Here is a 22806-nt window from a genome sequence, read left to right on the forward strand (position 1 = left end):
CAGTACATTTTTTAAAAAATATTAAAGTGTATTCTTAAAGAGTATGGATTAGGGTATCTTATAAAATTTGCATTCATTTACAAAAAAAAAATTCCTGGGGCCTTTCCGGAGCCTCAAAAAAAAAAAAAATTTGCGCCAACTTACCCCACCGCGGGGTAAGGTGGCGCAAACTATAAAAATGATTATTATTACACTATTAAGTGCAAAATTAATAGAAATTTTTTTAAATTAATTTTTGCAACAATTTTATCCCAAAATTTAATATTACTTCTAGCTGGTATCAAATATTAGTCCGTATAAAAGCCAAACAGTAACCCACCTTTTATCTGTGGAAAAAAAAACTAAAAAAAATTTTTTTTTTATTTTTTTGTAAGAATATATATTTTCAATATCGTTAAAAAAAAATAAAAATAAAAAAAAATAATTTTATAAAAATAAATATTTTTTTCCATAGTAAATGCTATGAGCCAACTTACCCCGTGAAAAATTTGTCAACTTACCCCGAAAGCTTTTTTTTTAATAAACAGTCTATAGATCCTGAAAAACGGCAGCTTTGAAAAAAATGTCTGACTGAATATAGTAAACCAATTGTGACTGGAACTTTTAGAATAATTTTTTTTTCATACGATTAAATATTTTCTTTGTAAAGTAAAAAGGAAGCGGTGTTCTTAAAGTTACGTTTTTGTCCAAAAACGCATAAATCTCAATATCTCCCATGCGCATGCGCGAATCCTGACAATACTACAGTGAAAGTTTCTGAGTAATTTTTGTCACTTTCTCGTGGTGGCTCTAAAGATAAACGCAGTTCGTCAACTTACCCCTGCGGCCAACTAGCCCCGGTCTCCCCTACATGATCGCCCGCCAAAAGCAGTGTTTGCGTGCCGTTGCTAACTTTAGCTTTAGACACGTGTTGATTGTAATCGTCTGGCATTTGTATTGCAAGTGTTTGTAGGCTGAATTATAATTTCTGTCTATTTGTATTTTTCCCTTTAAGGATAAAGATTCAACCATCTGTTTTTTGGTGGAAAAGAATATTGGAAACCATATAGGGTGTTAAATGACCTTCTCAGACCAATATTAAACGTAGCATGACAGTATCTTAGAGATCGTTGCAGAGATCATATTGTTGATATGGACATATTGTAACATGTTGCATGTTGGTGATCCAAGTTTTAAGATAAAATCGGTTAAATCTATTCGGTTAATCTTTCACGGCTAAAATACTCTTTACACTGACGTATCCAGGGAGGAGGAGAGGGGGTGAACAAAGGATATGGATTCCTCCCCTCCCCAGAATCTGAAAGTCTTAAAACTTAGAAATGGAGGACCTTGTTTTTCTAGGAGACGCAAATTTGATACAAAGTACAAAAATATTTCAATATCACTTGCCCCTCTTCCTCACCAACCCCAACACCACCAAAAGTTCCTTGATCCATCACTGATCCTTTAGCCATTTTTTTCCTTCCCTGATAGAATTGACCGCAATTCATCCAAATTTTAATAAATTACCGAACTTTGCTCATCCGTCTTAACATTAGTAAATGTTAATTGTAGTAATAAAGTTATGTGAACTCAACGATATTTAAAACAATCGTTAATGATATTATTTTAACATCGTTATCGTTAAGATGTAAAACTATAGCGGTGTTATCAACAATCACTAACGTAATTATAAAGGTATATTTATCGTTTCGTAAAAATGTCTATTGCTTATTGACCACGAGGCGCAATCTTAGGCACAAGGTTAGGAAAAAAAAATTTTTTTTTTAAAAAAACAAAAATTTAAAGTAATAAAAAGTTTTGTTCTTCGTTTAATAATAAGTAAAAAAAGCTATTATTTACCATCAGCTACGTTTTCAACGTTTAGAATAGTTGAAGGATAGGGATAAAAAAATTTTCTCTTTATTTTCTTTCGGAAGGAAGACACAAGCTTCAATTGAATTAAAGACTTTATTTCTTTAAAGGAAAAAAAATGTTTTTTTTCTATGTTATATAAAAAATTCTTTTTTAATAAGAACAAATAACTTTAACTGTTTAACACATGTCATGTTGCTAATGCCATGTCATGTCAACGCATGTCATGTTGCCAACTATCTTATTTACTCTAATCTTTATTTTTTTTTAATACCTTGTTATACTTAGGCGTTTCTTGCTCAAACTCTAATTTTCAGTTACACATGCTAGAAAATTTTTGTTATTATGGTTAACAAATCAATAATAGCTTAACAAAATTAACAGTAGTTTTTACAAAATCACTTACTTTTAATGATAATTGCATATTTAAATTAAAAGTTTTTGCATTTTTTTAATAAAGATGCAAACAAGTAATGTGATTCTTTTTTCTGAACAGTTTTAGAATATTTATCATGTTATGGGTTTGTTGGATAGTCTATTAGCTAGATGGAGAAGTCGAAAAAGAAGTGCTGATGATTCAAATGATTCAATTGAAAATAAAGATAAAAAGGTTGTTTTCTAATTATTTGAGTGTAATTTTTAATATTATGTTCTGTATATATATATATATATAGCTATTAAGAATCAGGGATTAGACTCGTCTTCTTCTAATTACCTATACTTTTTGCAAGTCATTTTCATTTTTACACCAGTATTAGCATAACTATATCTTACAGTCATACATAACATAATTACATCATCTATAACTTTTTTGTGTGTGTTTATATATGCTTATATATACACATATATATACATATATATATATATATATATATATATATATATATATATATATATATATATATATATATATATATATATAATATATATATATATATATATACACAGAGCCGGCTCGTGAGTATATCTTAGTGTATGCAAAAAAAATTTGCCGACCTTAATAATGATCAAATTTTATCAGAATGACGTATTTTTTGGCAATTTTTCATCTACTGTTGATATTAAAACTTGCCGCCTGTGTGCTTTGCACACTTTGCACATGCCACTAGCCAGCACTATGTGGGTGTGTGTGTGTATATATATATATTTATTTATTTATTTAGGTGACAACAATAAAAACTGGGTTGCGTAGTTAAAAGAATTTCTAAATGATTGAAAACAATGTTAAAATGTTTTGAAAATGATGGTGTATTTTTGTAAATGATATTAGCATTTTTAGTGGAATTTTTTTAACTTAAACATCAAACCAGAGTACTTTCCTTAAAATTTCAGACCTATTTATTGTACATGATTTTAAATCAGTAGGATTTAATATTTTATCATAATCAATCATTAAAACATGAGGGAGAAAGTAGAATAGGGCCTAAATGCTTACTTTGATTAGTCTGATGTCATAGTGAAACAGGAAGCTGTAGGGGGCTTCAGTACATACATTGACTGATTAAATAGGGAGATCAGACAAGTGTGTCTCATCAACTAAGGGTTTGGGTTGGGGTAACAATTTTTTCTTCTTTATCCATAAAACTGTTTTTTTTGTACTATAACTGTATACAGCATTGCTCAAGGGTGGTAAATCCAAGAATTTTTTTTTTTTAATTCGCCTTCCCAAGATTGAGAAGGCCACTACAGAAGAGGAGGCTACTTAATTGTGGTTATAAACCTCTCTCAACTCTATAACTCTGAAACATGAATCTTGACGAACAAGGTCCTTGCGCAGAGAAACAAGTTAAGCGCGATACTACCAGGGACGTGGTGGGGATCAAACTCCACTACACCACTACCGTTTTTATAATCTTCTTAAAATTTGTAAAATTCTTAATCTTGTTTTGTAAGGCAGATATTTAAAGATATCACTTTCGGTACACAATGTTAAACTTGTTCAAGTTTAGCATTATCTCCATTAAAATGTGGTGATCAATATCTATTTTAAGATGTGGCTTGCACTGTGAATTAAAGATGTGGTCTAATGTAGATCATATATAGCATTTTCCAGATGACTGGGCTGCTGCTGCAAAATGCTTAATTATGTAATATTTTATGTTTTATTTTTTAGTATATTTTAATGCATATTAATTATAATTATTGTTTTATAATTATTACTGATTTTTATTTAATAGTTATTACTTCTTAATTAAAAATTATTGAAATAATATATAATTATTTTTCATCTATGATATAGCAGCTACAGCTATAGGTTTGACTGATATAGCTGTAGATGCAGCAGAATCTACATTAGTTAACTAAATCTAATTGAAATAGATGCTTTGAGTTTATATACATCAACTAATACATCATCAAATAAATATACTTTTATAAAATAAAAAAAATTATAAAAAATTTGAAATCTGTTGATGGATTTTGATTAAGTTTGATAAAACACACTCATGCACACTCAATTGCAAACTGTAATTTTAGAATTCAAAATTGTAAAAAATATTGATCTTAATTGTTGATGTGTGTAGGGAAAATCTGTTTATCCATATTGTATCTGTTTATATGTATATATATATATATATATATATATATATATATATATATATATATATATATATATATATATATATATATATATATATATATATATATATATATATATATATGTATATATATATGTATATGTATATATATATATATATATGTATATATATATATATGTATATATATATATGTATGTATATATATATGTATATATATATATGTATATATATATATATATATATATATATATATATATATATATGTATATATGTATATATGTATATATATATAAATATATATATATATGTATATATATATATATATGTATATATATATATATATATAATATATATATATATATATATATATATATATATATATATATATATATATATATATATATTTATATATATTTTACATTTATATATATATATATATATTTTACATCACTTGAAGATTTAAATAAATTATGAATGTCCCAAAAATGCTTTTATCTAATTCCAATAGATCTGTTTCCAGTATGGTTGTCGTAAACTTATTGCATTGAATTCTGGTATCGCTTAAGGGGTGATAGTGATTGTTTACACTTTTTATAAGCTTTTGGCTGTAAATTCTTTTTAAATAATGTTCTACTTTATTGCTCATGATTTAGAAGAAAATAAATTTGATGAAAATTTGTGTGCTAGTAATGAAAATTTAGCTTTAATTTTAAAAACAAAGAAATGTTCTTCCAAACAAATTACAGACACTATGACTGAAGATGACTTCTTAAAATAGAATATATTTGACCTACAGAACTTTTTATTAAAAAGATTAATCAATCAAACCGGAAATAAAGCAAAGAATGCTTACTATGCTTATTGCCTGAATTTGCAAGTTCAAGTGCAGAGTGTTCAGGATAAAGAAAATGAATTTAAAAATGACAAGTTGAATAAAAGAAAATCTTCATCAAAATTAATTGTGACCCAAAATCATTAACTTATGGTTGGGTTATTGGTCCTTCGCTATTCCCAGATGTAACATATGCAGAAGTTCAGTTATATTTAAACAAAGGTGGCAAAAGTTTATTTAAACCAGACCATCTTTCCAATATTTGGTATCACAATATTAACTCTGACTCTAAATATTGCTACACCGCAGCTTATTGTTTACCTTAACAAAAAAGAAATAAACCTGTTTATAATGTTTGGGTATTTGGGTATTGATTAAAAAAAAGTCAGGTACAATAAAATCTGCAGATTGTGATTGTGCAGCTGGTTATGTTTATTAAAATTTGTTTCAAAGAAACAAATTTTAATAAACATTATTAAATTTGTTTTTCCATTTGTTTTCTGTGATTTTTACTTTAAAAAAATATACTATTTTAATTTTAGAATCTCTGGTTGCTGTAAACATGTTGGTGCACTTTTATGGTATGTTGAACATAGTGTAAAGATTGGTGACAATAAAACATGTTCATCGAAACCTCTTGAATGTCTCAAACCATCAAAAAAAGTTCAAAAACTCTGGACCATCAATCCTAAGTGAAATTGAAATAGTAAAACCTCTATTAAAAGATACCTTAGTGTTTACAAGAAAAAAACTTTCAAATCGTTTAAATTGTGATCCACAAGCCATAAATCAACGAGAAGTTTCCATGACAAAGGAAGATGTAGATTCTCTGGCACAGATAACATATTATAAGTGTGGATATGTCATGCTTATACAAACAAAAAATGTTGTTCCTATACCTGATATTTCCAATGTTGCTCAAGAAATCGAAGTTAAAACCTCCTTGCATCCATCTCTCCCTAAAACACCTTATGAAGTTGTAACTTATTTAGATTGTAAGATTACATATAAAGTTTTATTGATGCAGTTAGCTACAAATTTTGATGAAATTTCTGAACTAGAACGCTTAACAAGAAAGCAGTAATAATGATTGGCATAAACACCGCAAAGGCAGAGTCACTGCATCAAAAGTTTATAGTGTTGTTTGTAAAGTAAATAATGATCTAGAAATTTTATGTCCAGAAAAAATAACATCCATTATCATTAGTGTATTATGTAAGTCAAAAGGTTTTAAAACGAAAGCTACTTCCTGGGGATTACGTCATGAAAAAGATGTACTCGAGGCATACTTCTGGGTGTGGTTTATTTGTAAATAAAAATTTACCAATAATAATGCATCACTTGATTCCCTTGTTCATTGTGATTGTTGTGGCACTGGATGTGTCGAGGTTAAATGTCCTTGAACTCATAGAGGGTTAACAATTCCAGAATTTGCCGCTATCAAAGGCGCATGTTTAATATTTGAAAAAATACAATTGTACTTGATCCTCAACATTCTTATTATAGTCAAGTGCAGTGTCAAATAGCTTCAACTGGTTTTTCATATTGTGATTTTGTTGTTGGAACTTCGAAAAACTTATATAGTTATCATGTTCATTTTTCAATTGATATTTGGCAAAGTTGTGTTAAAAAAATTGTATTTTTTTACAAAACTTTTATCTTGCCTTATATGATAAACGAAGTGATTTCCAATACTGTAGAGTCTGTTTTGAATGAAACTTTGCTTAAAGTTTGTGACAATAATAAAATTGATGATGAAATTGATTTTTTTATTTCATAACATTTAATATTACAAAAGGTCAAAATGTAAACTGAAAATATTTTTTTAAATTACATTTATTTTAATTAGTTAGACATAAAATATTTTAATGTTTTAAAATGTCTTGTAATTTAAATATTTTTATGATGATGATTAGTAATAGCTGCAATTGTAATAAAGATATGGTCTAGCAAATCAATCATACTCAGCGGTAAAGGTGTTTGCAGCAATCAAAAGTCTTTTATGCGAGCAATTGCACGCTCTATGTGAATTCTTGCTCGGGCTATAAGGGTAATTTTAGAAGTTAACTTAATGGTAAACTTCCCTTTGCTTTTAAGAAATGGTGGTATTACTAATTTAACTTTCCTTGCAATTAAAAGATCACCGATATTGAATCCTTTATCCACCATTACAACATCTCCTTCATTTAATGTGTTGAGGTAACCTGATGTTTCAACAATATATCGATCTGAAGATGAACCTCCGTATGCTTGAGATATATAGTTAATCATTCTGGAAGGTGCTATACCTATAGCTTTTTTCCAAGTGTTTCGATTTTTGTAACTCAAATATGTTTGAGCTTGTGCTTTGGCAATACTTAGTCGCTCACATTGACATCTGTGCAGTCTAGTATTGAGACCACATTATCTCCAAAAGGCTTTAAACATTCTGGGTAACAAGTTTTATTTTGCTCCTGAGTAACTGACTGAATAAAAATCTTAAATTCATGTGCTAAAAAAGGAATCCAGGTACTTAGGGTGCGAGAAACAGTAGCTTTTGAAAGACCAAAACGATAAGATAAGTCTTCATGGCTACACCCCATTCGAATCTTCATTAAAGTCAAAAGCATAAGATCTTTACCATTCATTTGCTTCAATGGACCAAACATTTTCATGGTGGTTGATTTGTTGTTTAGTGTGTTGTTTGAAGAAGAATCATGGTAGTTTGTGAGAAATGGAACTTTATGTTCGAAGCGCTATATAACCAATTATATATTAAACCTGTTTGTATAACCGTCATACTTTTCAGTAATGTATCATTTTTACTTATTTCAGAATAGGGTAATCTTTGCGACTTTTAGATTTTTTCTTTTAAACCAATGATTTCTTCATTAAGATTTTTTATTGTTTTATTTGCCGAGTCTAGTTGGTTAAATAAATGAAGACAATTATCTTGTTTTTTTACATAAAAGTAAACAAATATCTTCTTAAAACATCCTGCAACGAGCACTGCTTTCTGCATAAGTAACACAATAATTATAAAAATCATTAATCTCTGTAGTCCCTGTACATACTTCTTGTTCGACTGTATCAAAATGAATAGTGCTGACAAAATGGGATGATGTATTGAGTTTTTTTAATTTTTTTTTTTTGGTGGCTCTCTTATAGTCGGCATGTATAAAGTTGGTACGTTGCATTCAGTATTGTAATAACCTGCAGCGAAATGGTTAGAACAGAGTTTAGTAGATCCTACACGAGCAACAAAATTAGTTTTATTTGCCGTTTCTAACCACAACAGTTCTATTTATGGATTTGGTCCATAATTTTAATCTTCAAGATTTTTGGGAGAATGCTATCGCAGTATGCCTGCATGACTTTTGATAACATGCCTAAAAAATAATGAGCTTTGAAAAACGCTTTTACGACTCTCTGCTTAATTATGTTAATTGCTTTATTAATTTAGAATAAAATTATTTATTGGATTTCGGAGGGGGCCTGTCGGTCCACCGCAAGGTGAGCTACTGGCGGGTCTGTTCTTCTTCGCAAAGACTGCAGGTGCACTTCGCTGTGTGCTTGTCGGATTTGTGACGTTTACTTTGAAAAAATTAGAGTGTTCAAAGCAGGCTTTCGCTTGAATACATGAGCATGGAATAATGGAATAGGACTTTGGTTCTATTTTGTTGGTTTCTAGGACCGAAGTAATGATTAATTTTTTTCCAAATTCAATAACAGTAAAAAACTTTAAAGTGTTAGTATAGTTAAAGACTAAAGAATTATTGTAGATTATAAAGTTCCCTGGAGTATACTTGGCACGTGTGTGTGTTATTTTAAAAATACAAATTAAGAAATACAAAAGAAATTATCTTTCTTTTTGGATATCACGAACGCTAAAACGATACAGTTACTGTGTATGAACGAATTATTAATTATAATTATAAACATAATATTAATATTTAAATCTTTAAAGATATGGATCAGATTCTATAAAAGAAAAGTTATTGGTATCTAACAGATATTTGTTGATAAGTTATATACACTATAAAGTAAGTAGAGATTTTTGTAAACAATAAGATAACTTGAGTGTGATTAGGTGATTGCACAAAATTGTTTAATATTGAGGATGCATGAAGGACATCTTTAATTTTATTATCAACTTCTGATACCAAACCAACCCAGTTAAGCATATTATATTAACAGATATAATATTTTCTTGCAATGATTTCTTGAAGATATTATATTGAGCATAGTATAAATTAATTTATTTTTTTGGATTTTCAGAAATCTCATGTAGAACAAAAGGGTAAAAGCTCACTTGATTTTGATTTTCAGTATGAATACAAACTGTGAAAGCATGGCCTATCGATCCTTTAGTCTTTAGGAGTTTTAAGTTATTTGTGTGACTTATATAGGAGGTAATAGAATGAGTTGCCTAGTCATAAAAACAGAGACACAAGCAAAACCCATGCATTGAGTCAAGAAGATTCAGCATTCAACATCCTAAACTGGAAACATTAAAAAATTAATCATTAAAATTAATCATTACTTCGGTCCTAGAAACCAACAAAATAGAACCAAAGTCCTATTCCATTATTCCATGCTCATGTGTTCAAGCGAAAGCCTGCTTTGAACACTCTAATTTTTTCAAAGTAAGCGTCACAAATCCGACAAGCACACAGCGAAGTGCTCCTGGCAATCAGATTCCATGGTGTCAGGCCGTTAACAAGAAAAGAGAACTCTTCCCAGGGCTCCTGCCGACGTCTCCGAGTTCAGTTGCGTTGCCGCACGTCTAGCGCCGAGACGCTAGAATATCCGCGTTCCGGTTCGGGAATATTAACCCGATTCCCTTTCGATAGTTGGGTCCGAGATCGGACACTTTGAAACGGAGTTTCCCTATCTCTTAGTTTTTTTGAATTATTATTTATAACATTTCAAGGTGACTCAGCATTTAATCAAATTATGGAGGTTTTCAAATTAAAAAAATTGTAATGTATATATATTATGTTTAATAATTTAAACAATTAATTCGACTAATTTAATATTTAATTTTCCTTCTTATTAGCAAAAACAATGACTCAAGAGTCAGTGATCTTTGCTGCAAAAGAGCTGCCATTATATTTCTCCCGATTGTACAGAGTAAACGTATGCATTTTTTTCAGATGTATTCTGATAACTTGTCTGTATTTTTAACACATTTTTAAAGCTTTTCCAAAAATTTACTTACTTTTTTGAAAATTTACTTACTTTCCAAAAAAAATTTAAAGTTCTTAATTAGTCTGTGTCAGATGCTCACTCAGTCATTAATAAGTGAACCAAAATAATATCAGACAAAGTTTATAAAATTTCAAAATAAAATTTTAACAAAATCAATCATAAAATGTGACTTTGATTTGCAATAACTTTTAGTTTTTTTAAATATATTATTAATTAACGAATTATAGCTGTTGACCAGCTTCACACCCCTTCTTCATCTATTAGGCTGGCGCAGATGTATTTTTAATACCTTCTTTCCAGTTTAGGATATTGAATGCTGAATCTTCTTGGCTCAATGCATGGGTTTTGCTTGTGTCTCTGTTTTTATGACTAGGCAACTCATTCTATTATCTCCTATATAAGTCACACAAATAAATTAAAACTCCTAAAGACTAAAGGATCGGTAGGCCATGCTTTCACAGTTTGTATTCATACTGAAAATCAAAATCAAGTGAGCTTTTACCCTTTTGTTCTACATGAGATTTCTAAAAATCCAAAAAAATAAATTAATTTAAAATAAAAATAAAAAAATTCTTTTAACCACCATTGTTTTTTTTCAAATTTAAAGTTTTTTTGTTGTTGAAATAATTGATTAAGTAATGATTTATATACTTTGTTGTTGATTATTGGTTTTTGACTATAATTCTTTTTAGTAAAGTGTGTGGACCCAACAAGCATCTTGTTACTAAATAAATAAATTTATTCTAGTTATCCTAATTACGAAATCCTAATCATTTAACACAACAAAATTTACTGCAAGTATATATCATAGTATTATAGTTTAAAAACTGATAAGTGTGATTTCATCAAACCACCAAATGTGAAATCATGATTTCATCATGATTGACGAAGATTACAAATCATGAACATTGTCATTTAAAATAAACTTTATAAAATTTATTCTGTATTTATTCATGAAACCTATACATTGCTACAATGTTTTAAAATCAAAACATTTTTATACAACTTTAATTAAAATTTATTCATAAGTTTTTTATTTTAACATGTGTTATTATTCATTATGCTACATAATTTGTTTTCCTTATAATATGCTAAGCTTACTTTTCTTCATCATTTCTCTGATAGTTACGGCATCCAAACAGCACAATAATCTCCATTAATCGTTTTTTTACTAAAAGCTAACATTTGAATTTGGTATTTAAATTTTTATAATAAAGTTATAAAAATTTAATTACCAAATATATAAGTTGTAAAAAGTTGTTTTCATCTCAGCATTTGCTATAAAAGCACTGTTTTAAATTACCCATTAGGAAGATCCAGAATGCATTGCGGCAAAAAGCATGCAGTTCCACTGGGAACAGATCTATTAGTTTTCAAAGATATAACTATTTTTAACTTTGGTTCAAGACCAAAAAAAAATCCCTTAGTATATAAAATAGTTTTGGTCCCTGCTTTTGTTCTGTGTGTAATGGAAAGCTGAAAATATGTGCACTTAAATATTTTCGGGCAAAGAATTTGATAAAACTAAACCTCCAAAATCTATTATTCATCTAATTTTTTTTCTCAAACATCAGTTCTTAGGAATTTGCTTCCTTCATCTTGTTTTTCTGATTTAAATAATTTGCAACCTTTTAAGTTGTCTGTTAATCGTTATCATTCCCTATAAACTTTGTATTTTCTCTTCCAGTAACTTCCAACTCTAATAGTGATTGCTAGCAGCCTTGGTAGCAAAGATGTTGGAAAAAAATAAATAGAACAACTTGAAACATTTAGAAGTGAACATAACACCTAAAATTTTAACCTTTATCACAATTTTACAGAGGCGAATTTAATTACAAAAATGCCAATATAGTTTGATTTTTTTTAAATGTTGTCCTGAATAGTTTAGTTAAAGTGATTACAAAGAATTATAATGGTTTTTTCTAAAACATAAAAAAAGGTCAAATCTAGATAAATTTATTACTTATGGTGTATAAACTTAATTTGGATATCATTTGCATCTCATCTCTGTAACCATGTCTGCCCACCAAAAGGAATCATACTTACATGCAATAAAATCATTTAGATTTGGTACAACCACAACATCAAGTACTGCTGCTTTTGACTGTATAAATCTGTCTGCACATAAATGCTCACATGTTCTTTTAAAACTAATTTCAAAGTATGAAGTAGATATGTAATGGTAGTAGTTTTTAGTCTCTGGAACAGTTTTTCCGGTATCAAGTCGTTGTTTTAGTTGTTGTCATTTTGCTGGTTGTTGTCATTTTGCTGTTGCTGTTTCTTTAGTAATTTTATAAAGTTTAATTGTGTTTTTTATTTGCAGTACAAAACTCAAGCCTATCATCAACTAATTTTTTTGTTTAACAAGAATTTTTTTATTCATGTAGTTTTATTCAAAAGTTGCAATTTCTTATATTTATTTTTATTTTAAGATAAATTTTAATTTAACTGTTCAGTAAAAATTTGTTCAGAAAAATATCATGAAGAAAAAAAATTGCATTTTTAAATTTTAATTTGGCAAAAATAAAATAATAAAATAATTTTAAAATTTAAGATCAGAGTTTTATAATACTACAGAGGAAACAGAAAGTCAACAGCAAGTAAAGGAACAATTTCATATGGTTGAAACTATTAAAAGTAGATGAAATCTTTAGTGGTGTAAAAATCAGCATACTATGAGTCTTAGGGTTGCATGCCCTGTATGTTTTCACATTGAATTGCCCTTATGCGAACTTAGATAGACATTAGATATATGATTACTTTAAACTATTAAACAGTGCCTTTTTTAACTTTTTTAAACATTTTTATATTTAAATTTAAAAGATAAACTGATGTGACCTGAGTATGCTGCTGAAAAAATTTTTAAGGTGTTTTAGTTTTATAAAATGCACTCTATTTTGATTATTTAACCTTAATCTAAATAAATAATACTAATCTAATAGACAAATATAGATAATAATAAATAGATATTAATAATTTGTAGAGACCTCGCACTGAAAGCTACACTTTGACACCAGACAGCAAAAATAGCAGTGGCGCTAGTAACAAGTTAGTAGCCTATTTTTCAAATAATTTTTGGTAACTTGTTATATGTTATATTTTATTGTTATAAATTTTACTAAATAATTTTTTTTTTCACTTCAGATTTTAATTTTAGATTTTGAATTTATTAATTTTATTCATAACAAGGCCTGATATAACATGCTATGAAGTATTTTTAAATAGAAGCTCTTAAAAAAACACAGTTTTCTTATGTTATATTAAGAATTAATGAAGATATTTCTTTAAGAGCTATAGGATCTTATATTTATGTATGGCATTTAAATTCCTCGATTGAATTGAATTGTACTATAATGAATAATATTATTGGATAAAAATCAATTTGGTTAACATTTAAAAGTGGTATACCATTTAATTTTTCTTTTTTTGTTTAAAAGTGGACTAGGGTAGTATTAGGTAAGGACTAAAAAGGACTAGGGTAGTATTAGGTAGTATTTTTCTTAGTTAACCAACAAAAAATGTTAGTAGGGCATTCCATTTTGCCTTTAATGTTACCTTTAGTTGTTGGATTTCAAAATATTTAGAAACAAATTTTTTTTTATTAGCTTCTACAGGCTAACTCTGTTATATATATATAGCTTCTACAGGCTAACTGTATTATATATATATATATATATATATATATATATATATATATATATATATATATATATATATATATATATATATACTGCTTCATTCATTTTTAGAGATTGTGATTATTACTACTATGGTCATCGTGTAAGTCAAACTGAGTCAAGGACATATGAATTTAAAGCTGGAGGTGTCCTTTTTGGTCGTGAAATTAACCAAGTAAGTCATTTTAATTTGAGATTTTTTATCTTTATGCTTTACTATGTTTTAAGAATACATGCACGTATTTTTAAGACATTTTTTCAAACTCATGAGGTACCAAACTTTATAAAAAATTATCAATTGTGCTACCCATTACCTTTTGTTCCAACTTTATGTTAGAATAACAAAATATTGCAACCAATGCAATATAATACTTTTACTGCAATCTTTTTATTGTATTTGCTCTTGTATGTTGCAGTTTCCAATAATTGTTAAAAAGTTGAAATATAATTCGTTGTAAGAAAGAGAATAAAAAAATGGGTGAAGTTGTTAAATTTACTTTTAAATATGCTGAGTAGCTGAGTATTAAAAATGTCTGACAGTAACTTGTTGAAAAGCTTCTGCAAAGTAAACAAAGTTATTTGATATTCTTAAGTTCTATTTTTAAAAGTCTTAACAATATCATTTTTCTGGTATATTTTTTAGCTTGATGGTAGGTCAATGCAGTAATAAAAAAAGAAATGAATTTTCTATTCTGACTATCATTTGCTGATAAATATGAATGATTTTGAAAAAGATCTTAAAATTTCTCAGGATTTTTATTTGACTATATGCAAGTCCTTTACCATCTAACTATTATTTTTTTGCCTGTATTTTACATAAATTGCATTCTTAATGCATTTTTTTGTAGTGCTAATCAACCTTGTTTCCAATTTTGCTACATTCTGATTAATCTGCAATATCCTTCAGAATTGAAGTTAGGCACTTTTGATTATTGTTGAGTTGCTTACAACTTTAAAATATGACCGCATAATTGACATAAATCATTGTTTAAGATGTACATTCAAATTGTTGTACATTCTGTACATCTCTAGGGTGTAATGTAAATAGGTTTTTAGGTTTTTTTATCTTTTGCATATTTTTATAGTAAAAAGTGTGTCAAGACAATTACAATTGTTACAGTATCCTATAATGTTTGTTTTACAAAAAAATTTGTCAGGTTGCCATAAATTTTAGTACAGCTTAGTGTAATTTAATATACACAATTTTTTTAAATTGTTTATGGAAATGTGGTTTATAACTTTAATAAAATTAGTTTTTTTATTTAAAAAATAATTTTTATTTATATTTAGTTCAAAATTAATTTTAGTTTATTCAAAAATATGCATCAGCTTTCTTCAATTCTGGTGGAGGGGTTATACTAGCAGGAGTTACAGATGATGGTAATGTTATAAATTTATATTATAATTGTATTCTGGTGGAGGGGTTATACTAGCAGGAGTTACAGATGATGGTAATGTTATAAATTTATATTATAATTGTATTCTGGTGGAGGGGTTATACTAGCAGGAGTTACAGATGATGGTAATGTTATAAATTTATATTATAATTGTATTATGTTATAAGATTTTAGTTTTAAAGCTAGATTTTTTATTTGTAGGTATTATAAAAGGTGTGGGGTGCTCATCCTCTGATAAAGATAGATTTCATTACATTTTTTCTGATGAACTAAAAAAATTTCGACCAAATGTTTCTGAAGGAATGTGGAGGTAAAAATTTTTTGCAATGTCAATATATTTAAGTTTATGGTTTTAAATAAATTTTAGAATATAAATTGTATAGATTTGGATATTTATATTTAAATGATATATATTTAGTAGGTTGGCTGACTTGGGATTCTTTTGCGATTTTCTTTGTGATAGTTCTTGTGCAGATTTTTTTTTTTTTTTTTTATGCTGAAATGTGTAGCTTCCTTATAGTCTACTGAATTCTGTAAGCTTTTATTCGTTTGTGTTAGTTTCAGTACACTGCACAATGAAAAATGAGATTGAAGTCAAGCTTCTATCTCATATTTTTCATTGTGCAGTTGCTATTTCTAATTGTTGTCATTTCTTTCATCTTTTTATTTTTTATCTTTCATTCTTCATCTTTTCATTCTTCATCTTTTCATTCTTCATCTTTTCATTCTTCATCTTTCATCTTTTCCACCAAACTCTCTTGAGTACAAGTCTTTATTAATACAAATAAATGCAAAAGGTTGCTGTTTGATGTTAAACTCCATTATTCTCAGTTTTAATACATTTCAGAAGGTTCTAGAAACTTGAAAATCTTGTTGTTAACAAAGACAAATCTAGTATTCCATCCCTAATTTATGTTTCTAATCTCATTGCCTTTTCCAAGAACAAGGCAGAGCTGTTTGCAAAAACTTTCCCTCTAATTTATCTCTTGAATCTTATGACCACATTCTTCCTGTCATCCCTAAGAAACAGTTTAATCCTAAGTTGCTTAAGTTTTTCCTTCTTCAGCTTGTGGCCAAAATTTGAGTCATAGTCTTACATAGTTTGTTGAATAATGGCATCGGTGGTTCCAATCTTTAAAAACTCTGAAGAACACTCTGACCTTACCAACCATCCAATCAGTCGTCTATCTGTTATTACCAAAGTCTTTGAATCTTCTGATATCTCATATTAGGACAACTTACTCTCTAACAATGTTCTACAACTGACTTGTTCACTGCCATAGCAGAAAAGCTCTTTCATGCATAAGATAAATGCAGCAAGGTAAAGTACTCTTGACATATTTGGATAAAGTCTGGCATGCTGGACTTCTCCATAAACTTTTTTTATATGCTTTATGTAGAAAGGTTTTTAAAATCATTGAATCGACTTCTTTCTAACTGTATTATTAAAGTTGTCTGGTAACACTCTTATTGAGTCTTTACATCTTTTTAATTTATTTTTCACTGCTAATATCTCATGGAAACCATATATTCTGCTATGGTTGTTTCTTTTAATTATGTTCCTTATATTTTACTTCTAATTTCATTCTCTTTAAACTTCTAATATAAAGTACTTGGTTAGAATACTATTATTATATTTGGTGTGCTTCTAATAATCCTATTTTAGACAGGGTCCAAAAACGCATTGTAAATATAGTTTGGGCTTGCTCTTGCTGCCAAGCTGTCTTGATTAGTGCGCATCATCAATCAAGACAGCTTTTTGTGATTTTTTATTCAACAAATGTTATGTAATTGTTCCATCATGCGCTATTTCTTATACTATTAAAGGGAAAGCTACACCCAACACATATTGTGTTCATATTAAATAAAATGTGTAACAATAAAAAGCTCTAGTTTTAGTTGTAGTCGTCTTTTTACTCTCAACACTTCACTTTGTATCTCAGAATCTTCATAATATACACTGATCTACAAACTTGATCATTTATTTTAAGTGCATTTAATTCATAAGAGTTTCTGTATGACATTTTGGCATTTAAGTTGGCCAATTTTTACCTTAATTTAGCTTTTTTTTTCATTTTAATTGGGCACTTTTCACTTTAATTTGACAATGTTCATTTTAATTTGGCACACAAAACTTACACCTTGCAAAACAAATTTGTGCCAAATTAAAATGAAAAAAGCTAAGTAAAGATGAAAATTGGCCAATTTAAATGCAAGTATTGTTGACTTTGAATTGTAGATATTTATTCCCTCCTTAATAATAATATTTTCCTTAATTTTAGTTTTTGTTCTCTTTGAACGTCTGTTGTTTTTTTTTTTGCTTGTGTTGCTTATCCTCCTTGATAAATATTTCTTAAGAATTTCTTATGAGCTTTTCTTGTTCATTTAAACTTCCATGAGTCTTGCAAGCTTTCATTGCTTAGTCTAGTTGAAGCAATTCCTTAATTTTTAAAATTCTTGTACTTCTTATAGTTTTATAAAAAATTATTTTATAATAATAGATAAATATTATGTTTGTTAGATAAATTAATTTTTTAAAAACTAACTAGTTCTTTATCATTTCAGCATCAGGTACATTCCTGTACTATTCAACGACCAAAGACCGAAATCTTTTTTTAACACAAATAATCTCTATGTCATGGAGATCAAGTTTTCCAAAGGTAAAACAGATGAAATTTATGAAACTGGAAACCATCAGGTATTAGTTTAATTTACTTAAAGAAAAAAAATTCAACTAAACCAAATTTAGTTAAATATACATCAAATCAGGTTTAGTTAAATATGTTTTATTTGGTTTGCACAAGTTTGTTTTGAAATCAAAATAGTTCTCACCTTCATGGACTGATTACGTAAATATTGTATTAACTCGTAAAGAGAAAAGATAAGTAAAGCTAACTATTTGACTAGGGCCCTGACCACAAATCTTATCTTTTCTCCATTGTTAGATCCAGTTTAAAAGTAAAATTATTCTGTGTTTAAAAAAGAAGTGCAGGCTGAAATTTAGTTATATAAAATCTAAATAAATTTTGATGCATTAACACAGTATAACTTTTTCTAGTGCTTGATAGAAGTTTTTTCTTTGTTTTCTGTTTTGTTACATTTTGCATATAATTTTGGTTAGAGTTCACACTTGCTAATTAGTTTTTTTGTGTGTATTTTTATTTAGGTATACTTACGCCAGGAAGGTTCAGTATATGGTCCACTAAAACCGATGGAGTTGAAAAAAATTGTTATAGCTAAATACAAGGAGGTAAGTTGTTTATTACACTCATACAATGAGTATATTTTTTGTAATTTATTTTGGAAGGGCTAGTAATGGTATTTATTAAACCACAATAAGTTGTTTATTTATTATTAACAATTTTATTTTATTTATTATTAACAAATTTATTATTAACAAACAGTTAGGTTTTGGTAACCTAAATACAAATTTATAAAAATGGTAGTTTTTTTTTAAAATAAGAAAATTAAAAAAAAAAAAAACTACCATTTTTATAAATTTAGACTAAAGTTTAATATTAGTAACACCTTTTTGTGTTTAAGTTGGCCAATTTCACTTTAGTTTATAATTTTTTCATTTTAATTTGTCAACGTTAATTTTAATTTGGCACAAAAATTTATTTGGCTTTTAAAATTTGTGCCAAATTAAAATAAAAATTCACAAATTAAAATGAAAAATTTCAAATTATGGTCAACTAATCTATGGCCAAAAGTGAATATTGGCCAACTAAAACACAAAACGGTTTAGTTGTTTTTTTCATTATCTACTGATAAAAAATCTAAATCTACATAATTACACTGCAGAAACAATTGCAATTGTAAATAACAGTTTTGTTTGATTTGGTATTTTAACTAGCAAGTTTGCAAAGTAAACAAAAAAACTACCAACATTAATAACAGTCCTGTTACTTTAATAATAAAAAGTTTATTAAAGCGACTTACATATTACAAGTTTATAGAAGCGGCATACAAATGATTTTAAAGTATTTCATATTATTCAAAAATTTATAGAGATAAAAATTTATGTGATAAAATAAATGATATAAATAAACAAATAAAAGTGATTTGCTTTCAAATGGAATTAAAATGTGCCAACAAATTGCATATAGTAATGCTTTTTAATATAAAATTATTTTTTTTTAAATAGCATTGTTAAACTACTCCTATATGTAAAAAAGACTATTTAATTACATATAAAATAACAGTATTACATAAAATAAAAGCAATATAAAATTATATTATTATATAAATATATTATTATATAAAATTATATAAAAACACAAAAGTTCTTTTGATAAAAGAAGTTTAATTTCGATTAAAAGTTACTAAAATGCAAAAAAAAAAAAAAAATTGAAACTTGATTCAAGTTATATCATATTGATAACAAATGCTGTTTTAATGATTATAATAAATTTATATTAAGTTTATGATATAATAAAATGAGTCGTTAAAATGTGTAACTGCTTAGGTCTTGTACTAAATAATAAACTAATATAACTGTTAATTGCATATTTAAGTTAAATTATATTCCAATTTTCTTTATAATATATTTCAAATATATATCTTTTTTGCCTTTCCAAGATAAACGGCAAAAGGTTTGTGTGGGATTCCTGCATAACTTCTGGGGCCAGCACACCTATCGAGGTGTGAAATGTTAGATTTGCTTTTGATAAAGATATTGTTAAAGATTTTCTAAAAGTCTCTAGAATCCAATTTTTGAGATAAAATATGAGATTTATTTAACTGAGAATTAATGTCTGATAGCTTATATATATATAATAGATCTTTTTGCATTGATTTCTTGCAATAAAAAATAAACTTTTGTTCTCAAGAGAGTTGTTCTTTGTGAAAAACTTATAAGAAATTATTATGATTAGAAAAAGCTTCACAAGAAGAAAACCTTAGCCTAGAGTGAGTCTTGACTTGAAACCAATCAGAAGGAATAAATTTGCCATGCCTGTCTGAATCCAGGGTGCTACAAGGGAAAGACTAATTTCGGCAAAAATTAAATGAAACATCTGCCCAATGACCATCAAAAAGAAAATCAAGAAATGAATCCTAGTAAGGTAATAAATTCAGTCATAACGTTGTAATAAGAAGTGCAATGATAGGGTGCAATGACAGGGTGAGTCTGATGTAGAAAAAGTATACTATAAAGCTTGAGATTATAGTATGATCACAAAAAGGAAAAATCATAAATCAGGAAGTGAAGATAAGTGATTAGGGTTGTCTAGAGTACAAGTCACGAAGTGGTTGAATGAAGAGGAGCTAAACAGAAACAAAAAAGAATTGAAGGCAGTTGCTTTAATATTGATATCTTGCAACTGTAGTAATGCATCTAATTTTGATTACAAAAAACTAAAAAGCGGAATCATTTAACAGGTACCAGAGCAATGAAGCTGTTACTAATGGCTTACAGTTTGAAAAATAAAAACAGATTGACTTATGTAGCTCTAAAAGGAAACAGATGTAACTCTAAAAGGAAATGCTTGTCATCAAAAACAGTTCACCAGAATAAAAAAAGATAACACTGTGAAAAGTAACTCGTCTTTGTGTGATGAAACAAGGATCATGATATTCAAAATCTTATGATTGCATATGTGGGACCCCTGCCCTTTGATGTCTTAAACTGCGTATGTATTGTTCAAAACAACGAATACGTGTAATTTTGTTTCCAGTGATTTTCTCATTCATTTTCATTAAAACATTTTTCTTCCTCCTGATAATTATCATAATGACTAGAGAAAGAAAAAATTGAGAACTTCTTTTGTATGTTAAAAAATATGAACCTCCTCAAAAGAGGTATAATGGTAAAAAATATTTTTTATGCTGGTTTCTCTCACGTTAAGAGCAGGGGGTGCAAAGCATTTAGGGATTACCTTGTATCGCGATTTTTAGTAAATCATCCTTATTTGACATAGACTAGAGTACAAAAATGTATGGAGTTCGCTCATTTTTAAGCAAACAAAAAACAAACAACGTTAAATTGATTAAGAATCCATACTTTTTAATATCGCTTTCGTAGTTATACTTTTTATATTAAAAGAAGTTCCCAATTTTCTATAAAGATTGAAAAATATACGTTAGTGTCATTTTTATATTATTTATTTATGTAACTTTACATTGAATTATTATATTTAACTAAAATTAATTTAAAGCAAAAAAAAAAAATTGATGTGAAGCACTATTCTAACCTTTGAAACCAGAAGTCTTTTTTTAAAGAGTTTCACAATCTTGTGAGATGCCACTCTTACCCTAAAAATCAGTAACTAAGAAACCAGTTTTTTCTGTAGCAGAAAAATTTCAGAAACTATTTTATTTTTTAATTTTCTAGAATAATAAACCTTTGATTTGTTTGATTTTTTTTTTTTTTCTCTCTCTCTCTAGGCGAAAAGTTCTCAAAAAAAAGAAAGCACTTCTGATGTTGTGGTGCTCGACTGACGGTTATAAATTTTGTTTTAAGCAATAATATGTAACAACAGTAAGCAGTGCGAAAAATGTTTTAACGGAAGAGTTTATGATAAATTTATTCGTCTTCCTCCACAAATGTTTTCGTGGCTTTTATAAAAAAGATTTTGAAACCATCTCTAGTGTGTAGATAGACCACTAAGTTAGTGGTAATTTATTATATTTTTATTATATTATCTCTTATGTTTTATAAATGGTTTTTTTTTTCTTCGTGAGTTTGTTATTTTATATTCTGTCCATATTGAGAAGGTTTAATTTTGAGCTGCGCCTAAATTTTAGAAAATTAAACACCGAAGTGTTTTTAAAAATACGCACCGAAGTAGGGATGGCAAGAATCTCGGAAATTTTCAATCCCGGTATTTCGGAATTGAGAAGTTTGTCCCCGGGAATGAATAGAAAAAAATACAATTTAATACTTTTTAAGCATTTAATGAGAATATAACTAAAATATTTAATACATTATTGAACCTCTTAAAATAAGTTAAATCGTGTTTTAACTTAATTTTGTATTAAAACTTATCTATGACTTTTAAGATTAATGAACCTAAATATTTTAAATTATAAAACAATATTTTAAAATGGTAACAGTATAAATAAAAATAATAATAAAAAAATAATATAAATGTGCATGACTTCATTAACTATACGGACTTTGAGAAAATTTTGTACTTTAATAAACCTGCTTTTTGATAACTTTATTAGTTAAATTGACGTTAAAAAAACTTTCGTAAATCACGCGTTTGAAATTAAAATTACTGGAGATAAAAATGGAATTAGAATCACTCACACGTTTAGAATTAAAATTGCGCACACTTTTGGGAGCAGAAATTCAAAATTAAATTAATGTATAC

The 22806-nt window shown here is 27.6% G+C and overlaps 1 protein-coding gene across 1 annotated transcript; it reads left to right on the plus strand.

Moving 5' to 3' along the window:
• The first annotated feature begins 1609 nt into the window (after positions 1-1609).
• On the plus strand, positions 1610-22149 carry LOC100212519 (schlafen-like protein 1). Its single transcript, XM_065799748.1, has 9 exons — positions 1610-1743; positions 2351-2464; positions 13397-13461; positions 14163-14265; positions 15398-15470; positions 15689-15797; positions 18053-18185; positions 18654-18737; positions 21875-22149. The coding sequence occupies exons 2-9, from the start codon at positions 2372-2374 to the stop codon at positions 21926-21928; spliced, it is 714 nt and encodes a 237-aa protein (XP_065655820.1). The 5' UTR covers positions 1610-1743; positions 2351-2371; the 3' UTR covers positions 21929-22149.
• The last annotated feature ends 657 nt before the right edge of the window (positions 22150-22806 follow it).

This window comes from Hydra vulgaris, chromosome 06, assembly GCF_038396675.1.
Source record: "Hydra vulgaris chromosome 06, alternate assembly HydraT2T_AEP".
NCBI lineage: Eukaryota > Metazoa > Cnidaria > Hydrozoa > Anthoathecata > Hydridae > Hydra > Hydra vulgaris.

Excerpts from the sequence above, each read along its gene's own strand:
- LOC100212519 (XM_065799748.1), top strand. The coding sequence starts at position 2,372 with ATGGGTTTGTTGGATAGTCTATTAGCTAGATGGAGAAGTCGAAAAAGA. Across the intron at positions 15,798-18,052 it reads GTTTCTGAAGGAATGTGGAG|CATCAGGTACATTCCTGTAC; the intron begins GTAAAAATTTTT and ends TTATCATTTCAG. Across the intron at positions 18,186-18,653 it reads ATGAAACTGGAAACCATCAG|GTATACTTACGCCAGGAAGG; the intron begins GTATTAGTTTAA and ends ATTTTTATTTAG.